This window comes from Ranitomeya imitator, chromosome 7 (genome assembly GCF_032444005.1).
Source record: "Ranitomeya imitator isolate aRanImi1 chromosome 7, aRanImi1.pri, whole genome shotgun sequence".
Lineage (NCBI taxonomy): Eukaryota > Metazoa > Chordata > Amphibia > Anura > Dendrobatidae > Ranitomeya > Ranitomeya imitator.
The window spans coordinates 81,429,463-81,449,515 of NC_091288.1; the positions used below are offsets into that span (position 1 = coordinate 81,429,463).

At 43.0% G+C, this 20,053-nt stretch overlaps 1 protein-coding gene across 1 annotated transcript in view; it reads right to left on the reverse strand.

Annotated features, from left to right (window-relative positions):
- Positions 1-20,053, reverse strand: part of VPS8 (VPS8 subunit of CORVET complex) — a 252,427-nt gene that overhangs the window by 84,249 nt on the left and 148,125 nt on the right. The window contains exons 29-33 of the mRNA XM_069733555.1: positions 13,567-13,686; positions 10,532-10,588; positions 4,935-5,017; positions 3,804-3,888; positions 1,870-1,968 (exon numbers count right to left, since the gene is read on the reverse strand). Of these exons, the coding sequence (XP_069589656.1) occupies positions 1,870-1,968; positions 3,804-3,888; positions 4,935-5,017; positions 10,532-10,588; positions 13,567-13,686 (444 nt within the window). The remainder of the gene's footprint in view (positions 1-1,869; positions 1,969-3,803; positions 3,889-4,934; positions 5,018-10,531; positions 10,589-13,566; positions 13,687-20,053) is intronic.

Here is a 20,053-nt window from a genome sequence, read left to right on the forward strand (position 1 = left end):
ATTTAGTGAAATTTGGTATGACTGCCATGTCTTCTTTCCATATAACGATGTCGTCAACATAGAGGAGACACAACATCAATTGATCACAGAAAGGGTTAATGTCAGAGGAAAGGTGAAATTTTTCCCACCAGGAAACCAATAAAAATCGCTAGAGAAGGGAAGAACCAAGACAGCAATGGGGCTACCACTGTCTACAAAAAAAAGCCGGATTACTTACCGGTAATGCCCTTTTAATGAGCCACGACAGCACCCACTTTAAGTGACAGGGTGCTGTCATGGCGAAGGGTAAAAAGCCGGATTACTTACCGGTAATGCCCTTTTAATGAGCCACGACAGCACCCACTTTAAGTGACAGGGTGCTGTCATGGCGAAGGGTAAAAAGCCGGATTACTTACCGGTAATGCCCATTTAATGAGCCACGACAGCACCCACTTTAAGTGACAGGGTGCTGTCGTGGCGAAGGGTAAAATATTCTTTATTAAAAAGAAACTATGCGCCAATAGATAATCTAGTGCCAACATAACAAATATTGAAATCATCATTATACATACTGAAATTATTTAAATGATAGTCTACTGCCTTCAGAGCAAAGTGATAAGAAATACACAAGTACAAATGTGTGTTACATCACAGGTAATAAAACACTTTCTTTATCCCATTTTATGTGACTCGTGATTCTTAACACAGTTGTTGAGTCTTTTATAAAGCTAAGGATAATTTGTACTAATAACCTAAGATATTCGTCTCCCCAGAAGATCAATCCTTCATTAAGGGATCCCATCCCTGCTATAATGGGACGCAATGGTGGAGGGAATATTGATTTATGAATTATAGTCAATCCATGAAAAATAGATGTTACTGGATAGAACGGTAATTAATTCCTTTTGTTTTTGTACTAAAAACATTCAATTCAACTCCTTCACGACCTCGCAATTTTTTGTTTTTGCATTTGTTTTTTGCTCCCCTTCTTCCCAAACCTATAACTTTAGTTTTTTTGGTCAATATGGCCGTGTTAGGACTTGTTCAAAAGTACAAACAGTACTGCAAAAAAACAACACCATTGGTTTTATCATTTTGTGTACTGGAAAACAGGAAAAAAATTAAAAGTGCGGTTAAATTCCAAAAAAAAGTGCAATTCCACAATTTTTTTTTCTTTCAATAAATACTAAACTGACCTGCTATTATGATTCTCCAGGTCATTACAAGTTTGCAGGTACCAAACACATACGGTAGGTTATTTTTTTTCTTTTTTACTTAAAGGGAACCTGTCACCAGGTTTGGCCGATATGAGATACGGCCACCGCCTTTGAGGGCTCATATACAGCATTCTATAATGCTGTATATCTGCCTCCAACCTGACCTGTAAGAAGAAAAATAACTTACTATACTCACCTGTGGGGCGATCCAGTCCGAGAGGTGTCGTTCTTCTTGGTCTGGCGCCACCCATCTTCTTGCGATGCCATCCTCTTTCTTGGTTCGTTTGGATGACGTGTCATAGACAGAAGTCTCCTCGTCATAGTGCTCCTGCGCAGACATACTTCTCTGCTCTCTGCCCTGTTGACCTTTCCTGGCGCCTGCGCATTGCAGTACTTTGCTCTGCCCTCAACAGGGCAGAGAAGTACGTCTGCGCAGGAGCGCGATGAGGATATTTCTGTGGATGATGTAGAAATCCACGCAAACCAAGAAGAAGGATGGCATAACAAGAAGAGGTTTGAATCTGATGTTTCATATTCAGTTGAGGAAAATTCAGTTTCCTTTGTTCGACAATGTTAAAATAAAAATAAAACATAAGAAAGGAAGGGGAAGCTTTCATAGAATAAGGTAAAAGTTAGATCATAAGGACAGACATGTTTTTCCAGATTGGCTTACCTCCATATGTCCCATTGCCTTATCCCATGTTGATTGCTTTTCCTCAGGACTGTATCCAGGAATTGACAAGATGTTATGAATGTAATTAAAAACTTCTTGCTGTCAGAGAAAAAAATTTATTTTAGGAGTATGAATGCAAAATTATACAAAACTGTATACGAAAACTGTCCAAGCTGGTTCTCAACTCCACCAACATTTATCTAAGGTATATGGCCAATGTTATGGAGGAGAATCCTTTGGAGAGGTCGGCCACTTTATCTTGTTATTGCTGCTTTCCTCACAGCCTAATCAGTCGCCTTCTGTCCATAATATGGCCACTAATGGAGGAACATGTGAGGTGATGCAGCAGCTTTCGTATGTGAGGCGTTTTACAATTGAAGGAGGCAGATGGACTGGTCTGGTCACAAGCTCCTCCACCAGCAGACTGTATAGACTGACAGGATGTGAGGAAAGATGCGCTAACCTATAAAGGGCTTGTCCAGGACTCTAATATTAATGACTAGTGATGAGCGAATATGCTCGTTACTCGAGATTTCCTGAGCATGCTCGGGTGAACTCTGAGTATTTTTTGGTGCTCGGAGATTTAGTTTTTCTTGCCGCAGCTGAATGATTTACATCTGTAGCCAGCTTGATTACATGTGGGGATTCCCTAGCAACCAGGCAACCCCCACATGTACTTATGCTGGCTAACAGATGCAAATCATTCAGCTGCAGCAAAAAAAACAATCTCCGAGCTCTAAAAAATACTCGGAGGACCCCCGAGCGTGCTCGAGAAATCTCGAGTAACAAGTGTATTCGCTCATCACTATTAATGACCTATCCACAGGATACGTTATTAATATCTGATCATTCGGGGGGCAGACAACCCCAGTGATCTCCTGTTATTAGCTCTGTGAGAGGTTGGATGTAAACATTGACCGGAGAAGAACAGCAGCGCTCCATACAACGTGTGGTGGCCGCTCCCAAGTACTTCACATTAGCACTCATTCATGGGGATAGGATACCAATCTGATCACAATGACCTATCCGAAGGATAGATAATCAATATTAGATGACAGGACAATCTCTTTAAACTTATAGTTTCCTAATAAACTGCTACTTATTATGGTATACAGTTATTGTCCCATTTATCACTGAAAAGATGGACCAACGAGGAAATCCACATTTCCAGTGGTTTGCCTAGGTGTTCATTAGATAATTGGTCTTATTATTGCACTTTTTTTGCGAATGTATTCTCTGTAGATGCAGCTCTCTAATATATTATCAATGTCACAATACCAGGATGCATGTTGCTCATGCTTCTGTGAGCAGCCTGCATGGGGTAAAATTCCTATCATGGTCTCTAGACTCATCTCCCATTAAGTACATCGGGAAGTCATTAATCAGCAACAGCAAAGGGAGCTGCCAGCAGCGGATCTTGATGATGCCCAAGTGCAATCAGCATGGCTGAACATTCCTCAGACAACCATTAATAACATCACTGATACATAGCAGCTAGGGAGTGTTAATGTGGGTATTTCAGCATGTTGCGATCATACTCTATACTGAATAAATTAAGACCTTTTGAAAGTGGTGTTTTCATTTTTTTATCATTTGCATATCATTACCATGTCTATCATCCCATGATTTCCAGAATCCCATGATCTTTCCTCTTTGATGCTGCAATTTCAATGTTGTGTAATGTATACATTTGTGTACTAAAAATCAAAACTTCTATTAGAAGAAGCCAACAGATATTTTATAATCCATAATACCCTTGGAATATGCAAGTTTAATTAAAGCTCTATATTGGAAGAAATATCCATCCATATTCTGAACAGCAGGTAGAAATAGGTGTTGTGTGTAAAACATGCCTTCTCACTCAGCTTCGTGGCAGGCAGAAAATCTCTGGAAATATTCAGTCACATACTTTCCATTACTCAGTATAACAGTACCTTTCTCATGGGATCTTGCAAATAACATTCTATGATTTTATCATATAGGTGCTTTCTTTCATACATAAATTCACAGATCTGGTAACTAGACACAAAACAGAGAAAAAGACAATTATTAATCACATAAATGCAGCTTATATGTTATATATGGTTCATCTAAAAAATAAATTACATCAGAAAATGCTGAATTTTTTTTTTTAAACAGCCATTGGAGAATGTGAAAGATTCCATTAACTTGAGATGCAGCACTATCCTTGCTGACAAAAGTACAGAAATGCAAGTGCTTTAAGAGAAGTACCTCCATCAAAATTTGTATCATCTTGCTATATTGCAATCATATTAGACAGCACTGTACTTACAATTGCTCATTTTGCCTTTCTACCCAATTAATTTTTCAATCAAAAACTGACTAGCGGATTCTTCGTAAGCTCCAAGTAGAAACAGGAGGTCAGTTTTCCCTGTATGAGTCATGATGAGTCACTGCAAAAGTCCCTGGTAGGGTGGAGAAGGGAGCAGCTGAGCCAGGAGTTCAAGAGGGGGATTATAAATTCTGGGACAAGAGACTTCCTGTTTCTACATAGAGCAGAGAAGAGCGAAGAATTAGCTGGGTGGAAAGGCAAAATGAGCAATTGTAAGTACACAGTGCTATGTAATATGATGATTGCTTCTTTAAATTTTACAATTTTTTTTTACAATATATATTTAAGCAAAAATTCTAGTAGACCCGCCAGATCTAAACCAGATCATCAAAAATCAGCATCAATGTTTATGATCATACACAGACCTGAAATATTTTCAAAGTAATATCTGCTTCTGTCATTGGGAAAATTAGGGTATACGTCCACTGTACGAGTAGATTAGGTGTTTCATGCATCAGACATTCACGCTGTGAGAATGGACGGCTTTGCCTGGACCGTCCGAGGGTCCCATGACAGAAAACTCAACAGTTTCATATATGCTTACAAGGCTGTTGAGTTTAGGTCAGAAGACCCACACCATGGTTTGGTTATAGCGGTCCATACTCGGTTCGTGAATGTCAGATGTCAGCCCGAATAGTAAAAATGGCTCATGACGATTATAATAGCCAGCAATTGCTTGAAAAAAAACTGTAGAAAAAAAAAGGTATCTTACAACTGTGCTCTTTCTGCCAGGTGGATCAGTCTGTTCTCTTCAAACTGAACAATTCCTCCAGCCTGAAGCAGCTCCAGGAGAACCTAAAACAGAAGCCATCAAAATCACAGAAGGAAGTTTGCACGGTACAAGATGACTAGACAGAAAGCCCCAGGTAGTCCGGAAGCATTTACAATTCCTTCTGAACTCAGAGTGCAATTCATCGGCAGAGGTACTATTACCGAATAGAACATCCATTTCTATATCCTCTTGTACACGGTCTTACAAAGGTTCCTGGCAACTAATTAGGAGGTCAGACAGTTCACTGCTACCGAGAAATATCTCCTTGTAAGCCTTTATGTATTTATGTGCTGCGATTTTTATAATGCCCAAATCATCTGTGGCACAGTGCAGAGAATATAACCCCAAACATCTGCCATTGCTGCCAAAGGGAGCCTGATTCTCCCATCTCAAGCATAGAAAGTATGAGGCACAGGAGAACATGCAGACTGCATCCAGATGCTGCACCGGTAGGAATTAACCATAGCTTCTGCAAAGTGTCAGGGCTAACTGTGCAGCGTATGGGACTGGTTGTGGTAGTTGCCAGCTCCAGGAGTAGACACTGCTGCACGGGAAGGGATTAACCCTAGATTCTACAAAGTGACATGACTAAACGTGCAGCGTATGGGACAAGTTGTGGTAGTTGCCAGCTCCAGAAGCAGACACTGCTGCAACCAGAAGGGATTAACCCTAGATTTTACAAAGTGACAGAGCTAACTGTGCAGCGTATGGGACCAGTTGTGGTAGTTGCCAGCTCCAGGACCAGACACTGCTGCACGGGAAGGGATTAACCCTAGATTCTACAAAGTGACAGGACTAAACGTGCAGCGTATGGGACCAGTTGTGGTAGAGGCCAGCTCCAGAAGCAGACACTGTAGAATCTAGGGTTAATCCCTTGTCATGCAGCAAAGTGACAGGGCTAAACGTGCAGCGTATGGGACCAGTTGTGGTAGTTGCCAGCTCCAGGAGTAGACACTGCTGCACTGGTAGGGATTAACCCTAGATTCTACAAAGTGACAGGGCTTAACGTGCAGCGTATGGGACCGGTTGTGGTAGTTGCCAGCTCCAGAAGCAGACACTGCTGCACTGGTAGGGATTAACCCTAGATTCTACAAAGTGACAGGGCTTAACGTGCAGCGTATGGGACAAGTTGTGGTAGTTGCCAGCTCCAGAAGCAGACACTGCTGCACCGGTAGGGATTAACCCTAGATTCTACAAAGTGACAGGGCTAAACATGCAGCGTATGGGACCAGTTGTGGTAGTTGCCAGCTCCAGGAGCAGACACTGCTGCACTGGTAGGGATTAACCCTAGATTCTACAAAGTGACAGGGCTTAACGTGCAGCGTATGGGACCGGTTGTGGTAGTTTCAGCTCCAGAAGCACACACTGCTGCACTGGTAGGGATTAACCCTAAATTCTACAAAGTGACAGGGCTAAACATGCAGCGTATGGGACCAGTTGTGGTAGTTTCCAGCTCCAGGAGCAGACACTGCTGCACTGGTAGGGATTAACCCTAGATTCTACAAAGTGACAGGGCTTAACGTGCAGCGTATGGGACAAGTTGTGGTAGTTGCCAGCTCCAGAAGCAGACACTGCTGCACCGGTAGGGATTAACCCTAGATTCTACAAAGTGACAGGGCTAAACATGCAGCGTATGGGACCAGTTGTGGTAGTTGCCAGCTCCAGGAGTAGACACTGCTGCACTGGTAGGGATTAACCCTAGATTCTACAAAGTGACAGGGCTTAACGTGCAGCGTATGGGACCGGTTGTGGTAGTTGCCAGCTCCAGGAGCAAAGCAGACACTGCTGCACTGGTAGGGATTAACCCTAGATTCTACAAAGTGACAGGGCTTAACGTGCAGCGTATGGGACAAGTTGTGGTAGTTGCCAGCTCCAGAAGCAGACACTGCTGCACCGGTAGGGATTAACCCTAGATTCTACAAAGTGACAGGGCTAAACATGCAGCGTATGGGACCAGTTGTGGTAGTTGCCAGCTCCAGGAGCAGACACTGCTGCACTGGTAGGGATTAACCCTAGATTCTACAAAGTGACAGGGCTTAACGTGCAGCGTATGGGACAAGTTGTGGTAGTTGCCAGCTCCAGAAGCAGACACTGCTGCACCGGTAGGGATTAACCCTAGATTCTACAAAGTGACAGGGCTAAACATGCAGCGTATGGGACCAGTTGTGGTAGTTGCCAGCTCCAGGAGCAGACACTGCTGCACTGGTAGGGATTAACCCTAGATTCTACAAAGTGACAGGGCTTAACGTGCAGCGTATGGGACAAGTTGTGGTAGTTGCCAGCTCCAGAAGCAGACACTGCTGCACCGGTAGGGATTAACCCTAGATTCTACAAAGTGACAGGGCTAAACATGCAGCGTATGGGACCAGTTGTGGTAGTTGCCAGCTCCAGGAGTAGACACTGCTGCACTGGTAGGGATTAACCCTAGATTCTACAAAGTGACAGGGCTTAACGTGCAGCGTATGGGACCGGTTGTGGTAGTTGCCAGCTCCAGGAGCAAAGCAGACACTGCTGCACTGGTAGGGATTAACCCTAGATTCTACAAAGTGACAGGGCTTAACGTGCAGCGTATGGGACAAGTTGTGGTAGTTGCCAGCTCCAGAAGCAGACACTGCTGCACCGGTAGGGATTAACCCTAGATTCTACAAAGTGACAGGGCTAAACATGCAGCGTATGGGACCAGTTGTGGTAGTTGCCAGCTCCAGGAGCAGACACTGCTGCACTGGTAGGGATTAACCCTAGATTCTACAAAGTGACAGGGCTTAACGTGCAGCGTATGGGACCGGTTGTGGTAGTTTCAGCTCCAGAAGCACACACTGCTGCACTGGTAGGGATTAACCCTAAATTCTACAAAGTGACAGGGCTAAACATGCAGCGTATGGGACCAGTTGTGGTAGTTGCCAGCTCCAGGAGCAGACACTGCTGCACTGGTAGGGATTAACCCTAGATTCTACAAAGTGACAGGGCTTAACGTGCAGCATATGGGACAAGTTGTGGTAGTTGCCAGCTCCAGAAGCAGACACTGCTGCACCGGTAGGGATTAACCCTAGATTCTACAAAGTGACAGGGCTAAACATGCAGCGTATGGGACCAGTTGTGGTAGTTGCCAGCTCCAGGAGCAGACACTGTTGCACCGGTAGGAATTAACCCTAGATTCTACAAAGTGACAGGACTAAAATGTGCAGCATATGGGGCCAGTTGTGGTAGTTGCCAGCTCCAGAAGCAAAGCAGACACTGCTGAAATCTCTCTTTTGATAGACGTTGCGGAGTCTGACAAATACCAACAAATGTGGGTGTCTAAGCTGTCAGTATCCCATCCTACATGCTGAATATTGCTTGCCACGTCTGTGATTACATTGTCCACATGCGTGGTATTGCAAATAATATTCTGATTATGATTAAATACTTTGAGTATGCAAAGATTTTTAAAAAATGTATTTGCAACAAATACATTGTGTGTAACCACATTTAAGAGGTCCTTAGTTTGTAGCCAGGTAAGAACCTCTGGCTATTTCCCCAACAGATGATGATTATTACCTTGACCTACGGAGGAAAATCTGGGTGGTACACAGCCCACCACTGCCTCCAGTGCTGCTTTTTACACACAATTACTGTATAGATTTGGGATATTGCTTTGAAAAGGGGATTGTCCAATATTTTTATATTGATGGGCTATTCTTTAGATTACCAAATGGGTGGAGGTGCGACGCCCAGCACCAGTGCTGATCGGCTGTTCCTGGTGCCAAGAGGTTGTGCTCAGTTGGTAGAGCGGAGGAGCGCAGCTCCACCAATCTTATAGTGACTGCAGCAGGTACTGCAGATCCATCCCTACTGATCACTGCCCCCCTAAATGAGGACTAAGAAACAGCACCAAATAAAAAGGCCCAAATCTCTGGAATCGTATGGCAGATTTAAATAAGAAAAATGAAATCCTCAGGGGAGCATCATGAATAAGAGCACATACTGGACTCTTACCCTGGTGTCAGGTCCTCTATAGTACACCATAGAGACGACCTCAGATATACATGCTTGAAGTTATTCTGAATTCTGCTAAAAGATTGGATGATAGATGAATGTATGTCTCAGTCCGACAGTAATGCCACATTTTGCTGTTTATAGATTTCACTATCCCGTACAACCACTGACCTCCTTTATCAGCCTGTCGAATAATAAGATCTGGCGTTACTCTCTCCTCGCCTTAAATTATTTTTGCCCAAGAATCTATTGGCATTAATAGAAAGAGTGAGACGGCTGAGCTCAGATTCCTGGAAAATATTCAGCAATGAAGCCATGATTGCGCTGCATAGAAATCAGGATTTTTTGTAATAAAAGCAACCACTGTACTAATACTGCCATTATTACTTCTTCAGCCCAGTGTCCTGTAATCGAAAAGCAATATCCGGTTCATACAAGGAATGCAAATGACGGCTTGGAAAACACTGCTCAGTTATATCAGAGGCTGCATTGTCCACATTCAGAAAATGGCAGCAAACTAATATTTCAGGAAAATTTATTAACATCCAACATTGTTTGATATAAATCAAAATGTCTCCAACCCATCTATAGGTAGCAGTGCAAACCTATCAATTAGGAGCAAGAGAGTCTTCTGATAAAACCATTGGCCGTTCCTGAGAAATACATTTTACATGACAAATTACTGATGAGGGAGAGGATAACATGGACTTGAGGGCATGCTTCCTTCCCATTCTCCATTTTTAGGCATTCTGTTAGGAGAGGTATTGCCAGTTTCCACATAATTAGCTCTAATATAAGTGGCAGAGTGCGACATTTCAGATGTGACCTGATGAATTTGCCTAAATCCGTGATTAAGAGCCCCGTGCTCCAGCTCAAAATGTGTAGGAGAGGTGTGTGTCTCAACTTTATATCATGCCACACTGTTACGCTTTTCGAAATTAATAAAGTCAAGATTTTAAAGGACATCTCCATTCACACGCAGCATGTAGCAGGCACTGGCTGTATGATCTCAGCCAGGTATGTCTGACTATAAAACGATGCGACATTTCAGAGAAAACCAGAATTGAAAAGCCGCCCACTGCCCTAGATTGACAGGACTCTGTCTACATTTGTATTTTTTTTACTTGATAAGATGCCAGGACAGAGCTGAAATGCATTGTGATTTAAAAAAAAACAAAAAGCCATTATCATCATTATAGAAGAATCGGATTACTCCAGCAGCTCCGGCCATCTGACATGTTTTATCCGAATGGATCCAATCCATGCATGTATGTGCAGAGACCTGTCAATCCGAGGCAGCAGGCGGAGAACTGCAGCTGGGGACCAGCCTGGATCATTAGTGGACATGCAGGCTTGGTCCTCGGTGGCTTTTAGAGTATGTTCTCTGTAACGCTATGGCCTTTGAGTCCAACATTCCTGGCTGAGATGATACAGCCGTGCCTGATGCTTGTGGTTGAGCAGCTTGGATCACATAACAGGTTCACTTTAAGCACTGACTGAAATACTTATTATAAATGGCACAAACAAAGATCAGTGTGGGGCCTGTATACAAGTGGCCGTACCTGTTGTCTTTCTGAGTGTCTAGAATCATCATCTGGACTGCACAGAAACTCCAGAACCTATTAAAGAGAGCTGCATTAATTGTCATAATTCCATATTGCTCAATACATGAATACAATAGCAGATCCGGTTAAAGGGAATCTGTCACCCCCTGGAGATATTGAGTCATTACTATGGGCATACAGGTAATAGAATGGTAAACCAGTCTTACCTGTATGCCTCACAGCTGCAGTGTAGATCTTGAGAAATGCAGTTATAATGTTTTAGGTTAATGATTTATTCCAAGCTCCAGGGTGTGCGGTGCCTGGTAGAAATCCCTGCCTCCTGTCCTCATTATAATGGCACCCCCTCCCATACACGTCACACTGACCAGTGACGTGCAGTAATCCCGCGCATACGCCGTCCACTCGTGCGGTTAAGTGAAACTTCTATGGGCAGAGACTTCACCGATCTTCTGCTCAAGCGAGTGACTGCACAATAACAAACTCAGCAGCGCCTGCGCAGAAGATCGATGAAGACTCTGCCCATAGAAGTTTCCCTTAACCGTACGTGTAAACGGCGCATGCGCGGGATTACAGCCCCGCAACTGCACATCACAGGTCAGTGTGACAAGAATGGGAGAAGGGTGCCATTATAATAGAGAGGAGGCAAGGATTTCTTCCAGGCATCACACGCCGCGGAGCCTGGAAGAGATCATTAACATAACATTGTACACTGCTTTTATCAACATCTACACCACGGTTATTAGGCATACAGGTAAGACTGGTTTACCATTCTATTACTGTATGCCCATAGCAATAGCTCAAAATCTTCCAGGGGTGACAGATTCCCTTTAACAGCAATTCTCGTCCCTCCTCTACCTCACAAAAATCAATCACCAGAATCCATATAAAAGACATACAATATTTATCAGGATTCCCATGTGCTTTGCAGGGTCAATATAGTGACCAGGGGTGATAAATGCATTTACAATAGATATTTGATTTAAAACAATAGATATTCTTTTGATGATAAATCCACTTTAAAATAAACTTTTTTTTTTAATCAGATAATTTTGTATTAACAAAACTTAAGACAATCTCATTATTGCCAAATTTAGCAGGGTCATAAATTTCACAGTATACTTTCCCTCCCCTCCCATTACACACATGAACAGCAAGTGATTGATAGTATAACCTTGAGTCGGGATCATCTTCTCTCCACCCATGGTGTCCACAATGTCTCAAATGTTTTTCCCCTTTTCTTTTAGCATAAATACTCTTTTCTCTGTTCACAATAGAATCAGACTGTCTAAGAAATTCTCTCAACACCAGCGGTTCATTATTTATCCAGTATCTGGTGACTAGTTTCTGCGCAATATATAATAATCTCGCTATTGCCACTACATATATATACACATAAATATATATATATATATACACATACATATATATACATACATACATACATACATATACACACACACTTGAATCTCCTCCACATATCCCAAAATACATACCACAGGACCCCTCTCAATCCTACAGATATACGCTCCCTCAATGGCACCGACCACTGTCATCCAATACTGGTTCAGCCTTGGACACTGCCACAGCATATGGAGGATCCCTGCCCCCTCCACCGAGGACACTCCGAAGTCTGTCTCAAACCCGCTCTATACAGCCATTCTGGAGTCCTATATACTCTATGAAGTACATATCTGCGAGAGTCTGCCCGGCTCACTCAACGACAGTTGTGGCATATATTCCATAATCGCCTCCCAATTTGTCCTCTTCTATCCTTCCCAACTCCTCCTCCCATTTTCCCTTTGCTTTAGTTGGATAATTATTTAAGAAGGTATATAATAAATCCTTATAGATATTAGACACCACCCCTTTTGTTCCCCCCTCTGCGCAAACATAGTCCACCAGTAGATCTTTATGGATCTCCAAACTGACCGTCTTGCTTTGAGTTACATATGCATGTCTAAGCTGTCCATACTGGAACCTACAGACCTCTGGTAGCCCATAGTCTTCCTGTAACCACTCAAAATACACTAGTCCCTGGCTATCCCGTATCTGAACCACATTGTATTCCCAGCCTCTTCCGATTTTTAAATTCCCCCATTTTATCATGTTTCATTTTGCCATATCGGGGAAAAATTTGTCAAATTCTCCAATCCCCTAATCTTTTTTATTGCTTCCCAAACTTTATGTATCAATGCCAACATGGGGTACAGCAATCCTAACCTCCTAAAACTACCTGCCTCTAGCCCCTGAATCAATGGGTCCATCCCAAGAACCTGAACCAACAACTTTTATGCTGAACCTATGTCAGCTTCTTCCCTCCACCACCCTCATCTGTTGGCCCTGAGCAGCTAAATAATAGATCCAAGGGTTCGGAAGCGCCAACCCCCCCTCCATCCTTGGGCCTCTGCAATACCTCAAGCCTAATCCTCGACTGTTTTTCCCCCGCACAAGGTCTCTAAATATAGAATCAATGATATGGAACCATCTTTTGGGAAACCATATGGCGGCATTATGCAACACGTATAGCAGCTGGGGCATTAAAACAATCTTAAATCAAATTTATTCTTCCCACCACTGAAAGATGTAATTGACACCATGCCCCTATTTTACTCCTAAACTTACCCAGCAATGGAGTCAGATTCAAGTCCATGTAGCTCGAGAGCGGAAGTGATACCTGAATGCCCAGATATTTAAACTGTTGCACCACTGCCAGCCTGCTCCCCTCCCCCGGTATCAGTAGGTCATCACTACATTCATCTACAGCTAGAACTTTAGACTTCTCTCAATTCATTTCTAGGCCCGATATAGTCCCAAATGTCTTAAGGATATTCATCACTCCCAATAATGAATCTCCCGAGTCCTCTAAAAACAAGAAGCAGCACATGATCCGCATACAGGGATATTTTTTCTTCTATTAGTCCATATCTAAACCCCCTCACTGAGGCCGCTTTCCTGATTGTCTGCGCCAAGGGCTCCACCGCCAGTGCAAAAAGCAGCGGACAGAGCAGACATCCCTAAACTTTCATTCTTACCTGATCAAACAGTACTCTATTAACAAAAAGTGTGTTGTCTGGTTTGGCCAGCTGGCGAGCCAAGAATGTGAAGAGGCAACCGACCTGGGATGGTGTAAAATCGGAGTTCTCAACCATAACCTGAAGGAGAGAAAACACAATGATATATACGGCATACAAGACGTACAGATAGGAAGTACTGAGAAATATTTACTTCAATTAACTATAGTGCACACGCTAAGTTTTAGCAGAAAAGGTTCTGTTATTTTGAAATTGTGATTAAAAGAGTTAAACCTATCAGGTGAATGGTGAAACTTCATTAAAAACTTTTCAAAAACGTTTTGTTTTTGCAGGATAACACGCCAGCACAAGTCTCATGCTGCCCTGCAAAAACTCAGCTGCGAAACTGTCGACCAGTCTCTATATTCTCCTGTTTTGGCCCATCTGATTATTTTCTCCTTGTGAAACTCCAAAAAATAATTGAAAGGAGGAAAATTTGTAACAAACGAGATGGTAATTGATGCTTTGGAGTCCCGGTTTGTACAATAGGAGGACAATTTATTTTCTAAAGGATCAGAGTTACCTTTCAATAGACAGATTAAATAAAGAGTAGAAAGATGATTAAGCTCAATAAAAAATAGTATTACGGTACTTTAAGAACGTTGTTTTCTAGGCTTGGCAAAATACACTATAAAGCAATGATCGACATATCGTAAAATTGTATATACACACACACTAAATCATGGTTGAAGGTGTTGGCACCCTTTAAATTTTTCCACAAAATGAAGTATTTCTCCCAGAAAGTTATTACAATTGCACGTTTTGTTATACACATGTTTATGTGTAACCCAGTACCCCACTGCTGACAGAAAAAAAAACGAGACTGCAGTTTGCCAAAATGCACATGAGTAAGCCAAAATCCTTCTGGGAAAGTATCTTGTGGACAGATGAGACCAAGATAGAGCTTTTTGGTAAAGCACATCATTCTACTGTTTACCGAAAACGGAATGAGACCTACAAAGTTGTTTGGGGTTATCTTGCAGCCTCTGGCACTAGGTGCCTTGACTGTGTGTAAAGGTATTATGAAATATGAAGATTGCCAAAGGATTTTGTGTCACAATGAAGTGCACAGTGTCAGAAAGCTGGGTGTGCGTCCTAGGTAATGGGTCTTCCAGAAGGATAATGATCCCAAACATACTTCAAGAAACACCCAGAAATGGATGGATACAAAGAGCTGCAAAAGTTCTCAAGTCGCCAGCAATGGGTCCGGACCTAAATCCCATTGAACACGTGTGAAGAGATCATAAAATTGCTGTTGGGAGAAGGCTCCCTTCAAATAATAGAAACCTGAAGCAGTTTGCAAAAGTAGAGAGGGCCAAAATTCAAGTTTAGAGGTGTAGAAGCTTGTTGATTGTTATAGGCAGCGTTTGGAATATATACCGTTAACTGAAATCAAAGGGTGTGAAACCAAATATTAAGTCGAGAGAGCCAGCAATTTTGTCAGGCCCATTTTTGGGATTGTGTGAAATTATGCCCAATTTATCTCACCCCCCCCCCCCCCCAATCTTGTTTCGTTTTTGTTTTGCTCCAATACATACAAAGGAAATAAACATGTATATATAACAAATAATGTGTAATTGCAAACATTTTCTGGGAGAAATACTTCATTTTCTGGAACAATCTAAAGGATGCCAACACTTTTGTGTGTGTGTGTGTATGTGTGTGTGTATGTGTATGTGTATATGTATGTGTGTATATGTATGTGTGTATATATATATATGTGTGTATGTGTGTGTGTATATATATATATAGTCGGTGATCAAATACTTATTTCATGCAATAAAACGCAATTTAATTACTTAAAAAAAAAAAATCATACAATGATTTCTTTTCCTTTTTTAATTCTGTCTCTCACTGGTGCAGTGTACCTATGATAAAAATTAAAGATCTCTCCATTCTTTGTAGATCGGAAAACTTTCAAAATTGTCAGCATATCAAATACCGTATATACTCGAGTATAAGCCGAGATTTTCAGCCCCAAAATGGGCTGAAAGTGCCCCTCTCGGCTTATACAGTACTTGAGTCATGGTCGGCGATGACCGTCACATACTCACCTGCACCTGGCGAGGTCCCTGTGTGTCCCATGGTCTCCAGCGCTGGCAGCTTCTTGCCTGTTCAGCGGTCACGCGGTACCGCTCATTAAAGTAATGAATATGGACCCGACTCCACTCCCGTAGGGGTGGAGCCGCATATTCATTACTGTAATGAGCGGTACCAGTGACCGCTTAACAGAGGAAGAAGCTGCGGGCGCCAGAGACCATCTGTCCGGGAGAAGCTGCCAGAGACTGCGCCGGGAGCAGGTATTTCATATTCACCTTTCCTCGTTCCACCGCCGCCCCATCTTCCACGCCCTCTGCAGTGACTGTTCAGGTCAGAGGGCGCGATGACGTATTAGTGTGTGCGCCGCCCTCTGCCTGAACAGTCAGTGCGGAGAGACAGGACGCTGAGGAGCAGCGGGCAGCGACGAAAGGAGTGTATGCCATTTTTTTTTTTCATTGCAGCAGCATTAATGTGGCACATTGTTATATGGAGCGTCTTATGGGGCCATAATGAACTGCATGGAGCATTATATGGGGCACATTGTTATATGGAGCATCTTATGGGGCTATCATAAACTGTATGGAGCATTATATGGGGCTCCTGATTCAATATGGATATTCAAAAACACTTAACCTACTGATGTCTCAATTAATCTTACTTTTATTGGCATTTATTTTTATTTTTGACATTTACCGGTAGCTCCTGCATTTTCCACCCTAGGCTTACAGTTACGTCCATATAATTGGACAGAGACAAAATTTTTCTAATTTTGGTTATAGAAATTACCATGAATTTTAAACAAAACAATTCAGATGCAGTTGAAGTTCAGACTTTCAGCTTTCATCTGAGGGTATCCACATTAAAATTGGATCAAGGGTTTAGCAGTTTCAGCTCCTTAACATGTGACACCCCTGTTTTTAAAGGGACCAAAAGTAATTGGACAGATTCAATAATTTTAAATAAAATGTTCATTTTTAGTACTTGGTTGAAAACCCTTTGTTGGCAATGACTGCCTGAAGTCTTGAACTCATGGACATCACCAGACGCTGTTTCCTCCTTTTTGATGCTCTGCCAGGCCTTCACTTCTGTGGTTTTCAGTTGCTGGCTGTTTGTGGGCCTTTCTGTCTGAAGTTTAGTCTTTAACAAGTGAGGCGCATGCTCAATTGGGTTGAGATCAGGTGACTGACTTGGCCATTCAAGAATATTCCACTTCTTTGCTTTAATAAACACCTAGGTTGCTTTGGCTTTATGTTTTGGGTCATTGTCCATCTGTAGTATGAAACGACGACCAATCAGTTTGGCTGGATCTGAGCACACAGTATGTCTCTGAATACCTCAGAATTCATTCGGCTGCTTCTGTCCTGTGTCACATCATCAATAAACACTAGTGACCCAGTGCCACTGGCAGCCATGCATGCCCAAGCCATCACACTGCCTCCACCGTGTTTTACAGATGATGTGGTATGCTTTGGGTCATGAGCTGTACCACGCCTTCGCCATACTTTTCTCTTTCCATCATTCTGGTAGAGGTTGATCTTGGTTTCATCTGTCCAAAGAATGTTCTTCCAGAACTGTGCTGGCTTTTTTAGATGTTTTTTAGCCTTTTTATTCTTGATGCTTATGAGTGGCTGCACCGTGCAGTGAACCCTCTGTATTTACTTTCATACAGTCTTCTCTTTATGGTAGATTTGGATATGATACGCCGACCTCCTGGAGAGTGTTGTTCACTTCTTTGACTGTTGTGAGGGGATTTCTCTTCACCATGGAGATTATTCTGTGATCATCCACCACTGTTGTCTTTCGTGGGCACCCAGGTCTTTTTGCATTGATGAGTTCACCAGTGCTTTCTTTCCTTCTCAGGATGTACCAAACTGTAGATTTTGCCACTCCTAATATAGTAGTAATTTCTCGGATGGGTTTTTTCTGTTTTCGCAGCTTAAGGATGGCTTGTTTCACCTGCATAGAGAGCTCCTTTGACCGCATGTTTACTTCACAGCAAAACCTTCCAAATGCAAGCACCACTGTTGTGAATTCTGTGGCAGAGCTCCCTCCTGTGGTCACAAGTGGTACATCGGCTGATTCTCTCTATGAGCTTCCGTTGGTGGAGGAGAGTGGTACTGCGGCTTCTGAGTTTCCTTCCTCAGGTGTTGTGGTGAAGTCGTTAGGTGCTGCTCTATTTAACTCCACCTAGTGCTTTGATCCTGGCCTCCAGTCAATGTTCTAGTATTGGACTTGTTTCCTCCTGGATCGTTCCTGTGGCCTGCTGCTCTGCATAACTAAGTTCCGCTTTTGTTATTTTGTTTGCTGTTTTTTTCTGTCCAGCTTGCTTATTTGTTTTTTCTTGCTTGCTGGAAGCTCTGGGACGCAAAGGGTGTACCTCCGTGCCGTTAGTCGGTACGGAGGGTCTTTTTGCCCCCTTTGCGTGGTTGTTTGTAGGGTTTTGTGTTGACCGCAAAGTTACCTTTCCTATCCTCGCTCTGTTCAGAAAGTCGGGCCTCACTTTGCTAAAACTATTTCATCTCTACGTATGTCTTTTCATCTTAACTCACAGTCATATGTGGGGGCTGCCTTTTCCTTTGGGGTATTTCTCTGAGGCAAGGTAGGCTTATTTTCTATCTTCAGGCTAGCTAGTTTCTCAGGCTGTGCATAGGGAGCGTTAGGCGCAATCCACGGCTGCCTCTAGTGTGGTTGGAGAGGATTAGGGATTGCGGTCAGCAGAGTTTCCACGTCTCAGAGCTCGTTCTATGTTTTTGGATTATTGTCAGGTCACTGTATGTGCTCTGACTTCTATGTCCATTGTGGTACTGAATTACCTGATCATAACAGTACTGGAGGCCAAAAGTACTAATGATTCTCAATAGAGGGAAAAAAGAAGTTCTGAGACCATTTTTTTTTCTCTGCACTGTGTTTTGCCTTTTTTTCCCCCTAGACATTTGGGTGGTTCAGGACACAGGTGTAGCGATGGACATTAAAGGTCTGTCTTCATGTGTGGATCAGCTCACGGCAAGAGTACAAAATATTCAAGACTTTGTGGTTCAGAATTCTGTGTTAGAACCAAGAAGTCCTATTCCTGATTTGTTTTTTGGAGATAGAACTAAATTTCTGAGTTTCAAAAATAATTGTAAACTATTTCTGGCTTTGAAACCTCGCTCCTCAGGTGACCCAGTTCAACAAGTTAGGATCATTATTTCTTTTTTACGTGGCGACCCTCAGGACTGGGCATTTTCTCTTGCGCCAGGAGATCCTGCATTAAGTAATATCGATGCGTTTTTCCTGGCGCTCGGATTGCTGTACGATGAACCTAATTCAGTGGATCAGGCAGAGAAAAATTTGCTGGCTCTGTGTCAGGGTCAGGATGAGATAGAGGTATATTGTCAGAAATTTAGAAAGTGGTCCGTACTCACTCAATGGAATGAAGGTGCGCTCGCAGCTATTTTCAGAAAGGGTCTCTCTGAAGCCCTTAAGGATGTCATGGTGGGATTTCCTATGCCTGCTGGTCTGAATGAGTCTATGTCTTTGGCCATTCAGATCGGTCGACGCTTGCGTGAGCGTAAATCTGTGCACCATTTGGCGGTATTATCTGAGCATAAACCTGAGCCTATGCAGTGCGATAGGACTTTGACCAGAGTTGAACGGCAAGAACACAGACGTCAGAATGGGCTGTGTTTCTACTGTGGTGATTCCACTCATGCTATCTCTGATTGTCCTAAGCGCACTAAGCGGTTCGCTAGGTCTGCCACCATTGGTACGGTACAGTCAAAATCTCTTTTGTCCGTTACCTTGATCTGCTCTTTGTCATCTTATTCTGTCATGGCATTTGTGGATTCAGGCGCTGCCCTGAATTTGATGGACTTGGAGTATGCTAGGCGTTGTGGGTTTTTCTTGGAGCCCTTGCAGTGTTCTATTCCATTGAGAGGAATTGATGCTACGCCTTTGGCCAAGAATAAGCCTCAGTACTGGACCCAGCTGACCATGTGCATGGCTCCTGCACATCAGGAGGTTATTCGCTTTCTGGTGTTGCATAATCTGCATGATGTGGTCGTGTTGGGGTTGCCATGGCTACAAGTCCATAATACAGTATTAGATTGGAAATCCATGTCTGTGTCCAGCTGGGGTTGTCAGGGGGTACATGGTGATGTCCCATTTCTGTCTATTTCGTCATCCACCCCTTCTGAGGTTCCAGAGTTCTTGTCTGATTACCGGGATGTATTTGATGAGCCCAAGTCCGATACCCTACCTCCGCATAGGGATTGTGATTGTGCTATCGATTTGATTCCTGGTAGTAAATTCCCAAAAGGTCGACTGTTTAATTTATCTGTGCCTGAGCACGCCGTTATGCGGAGTTACGTGAAGGAGTCCTTGTAGAAGGGGCATATTCGCCCGTCATCGTCGCCATTAGGAGCAGGGT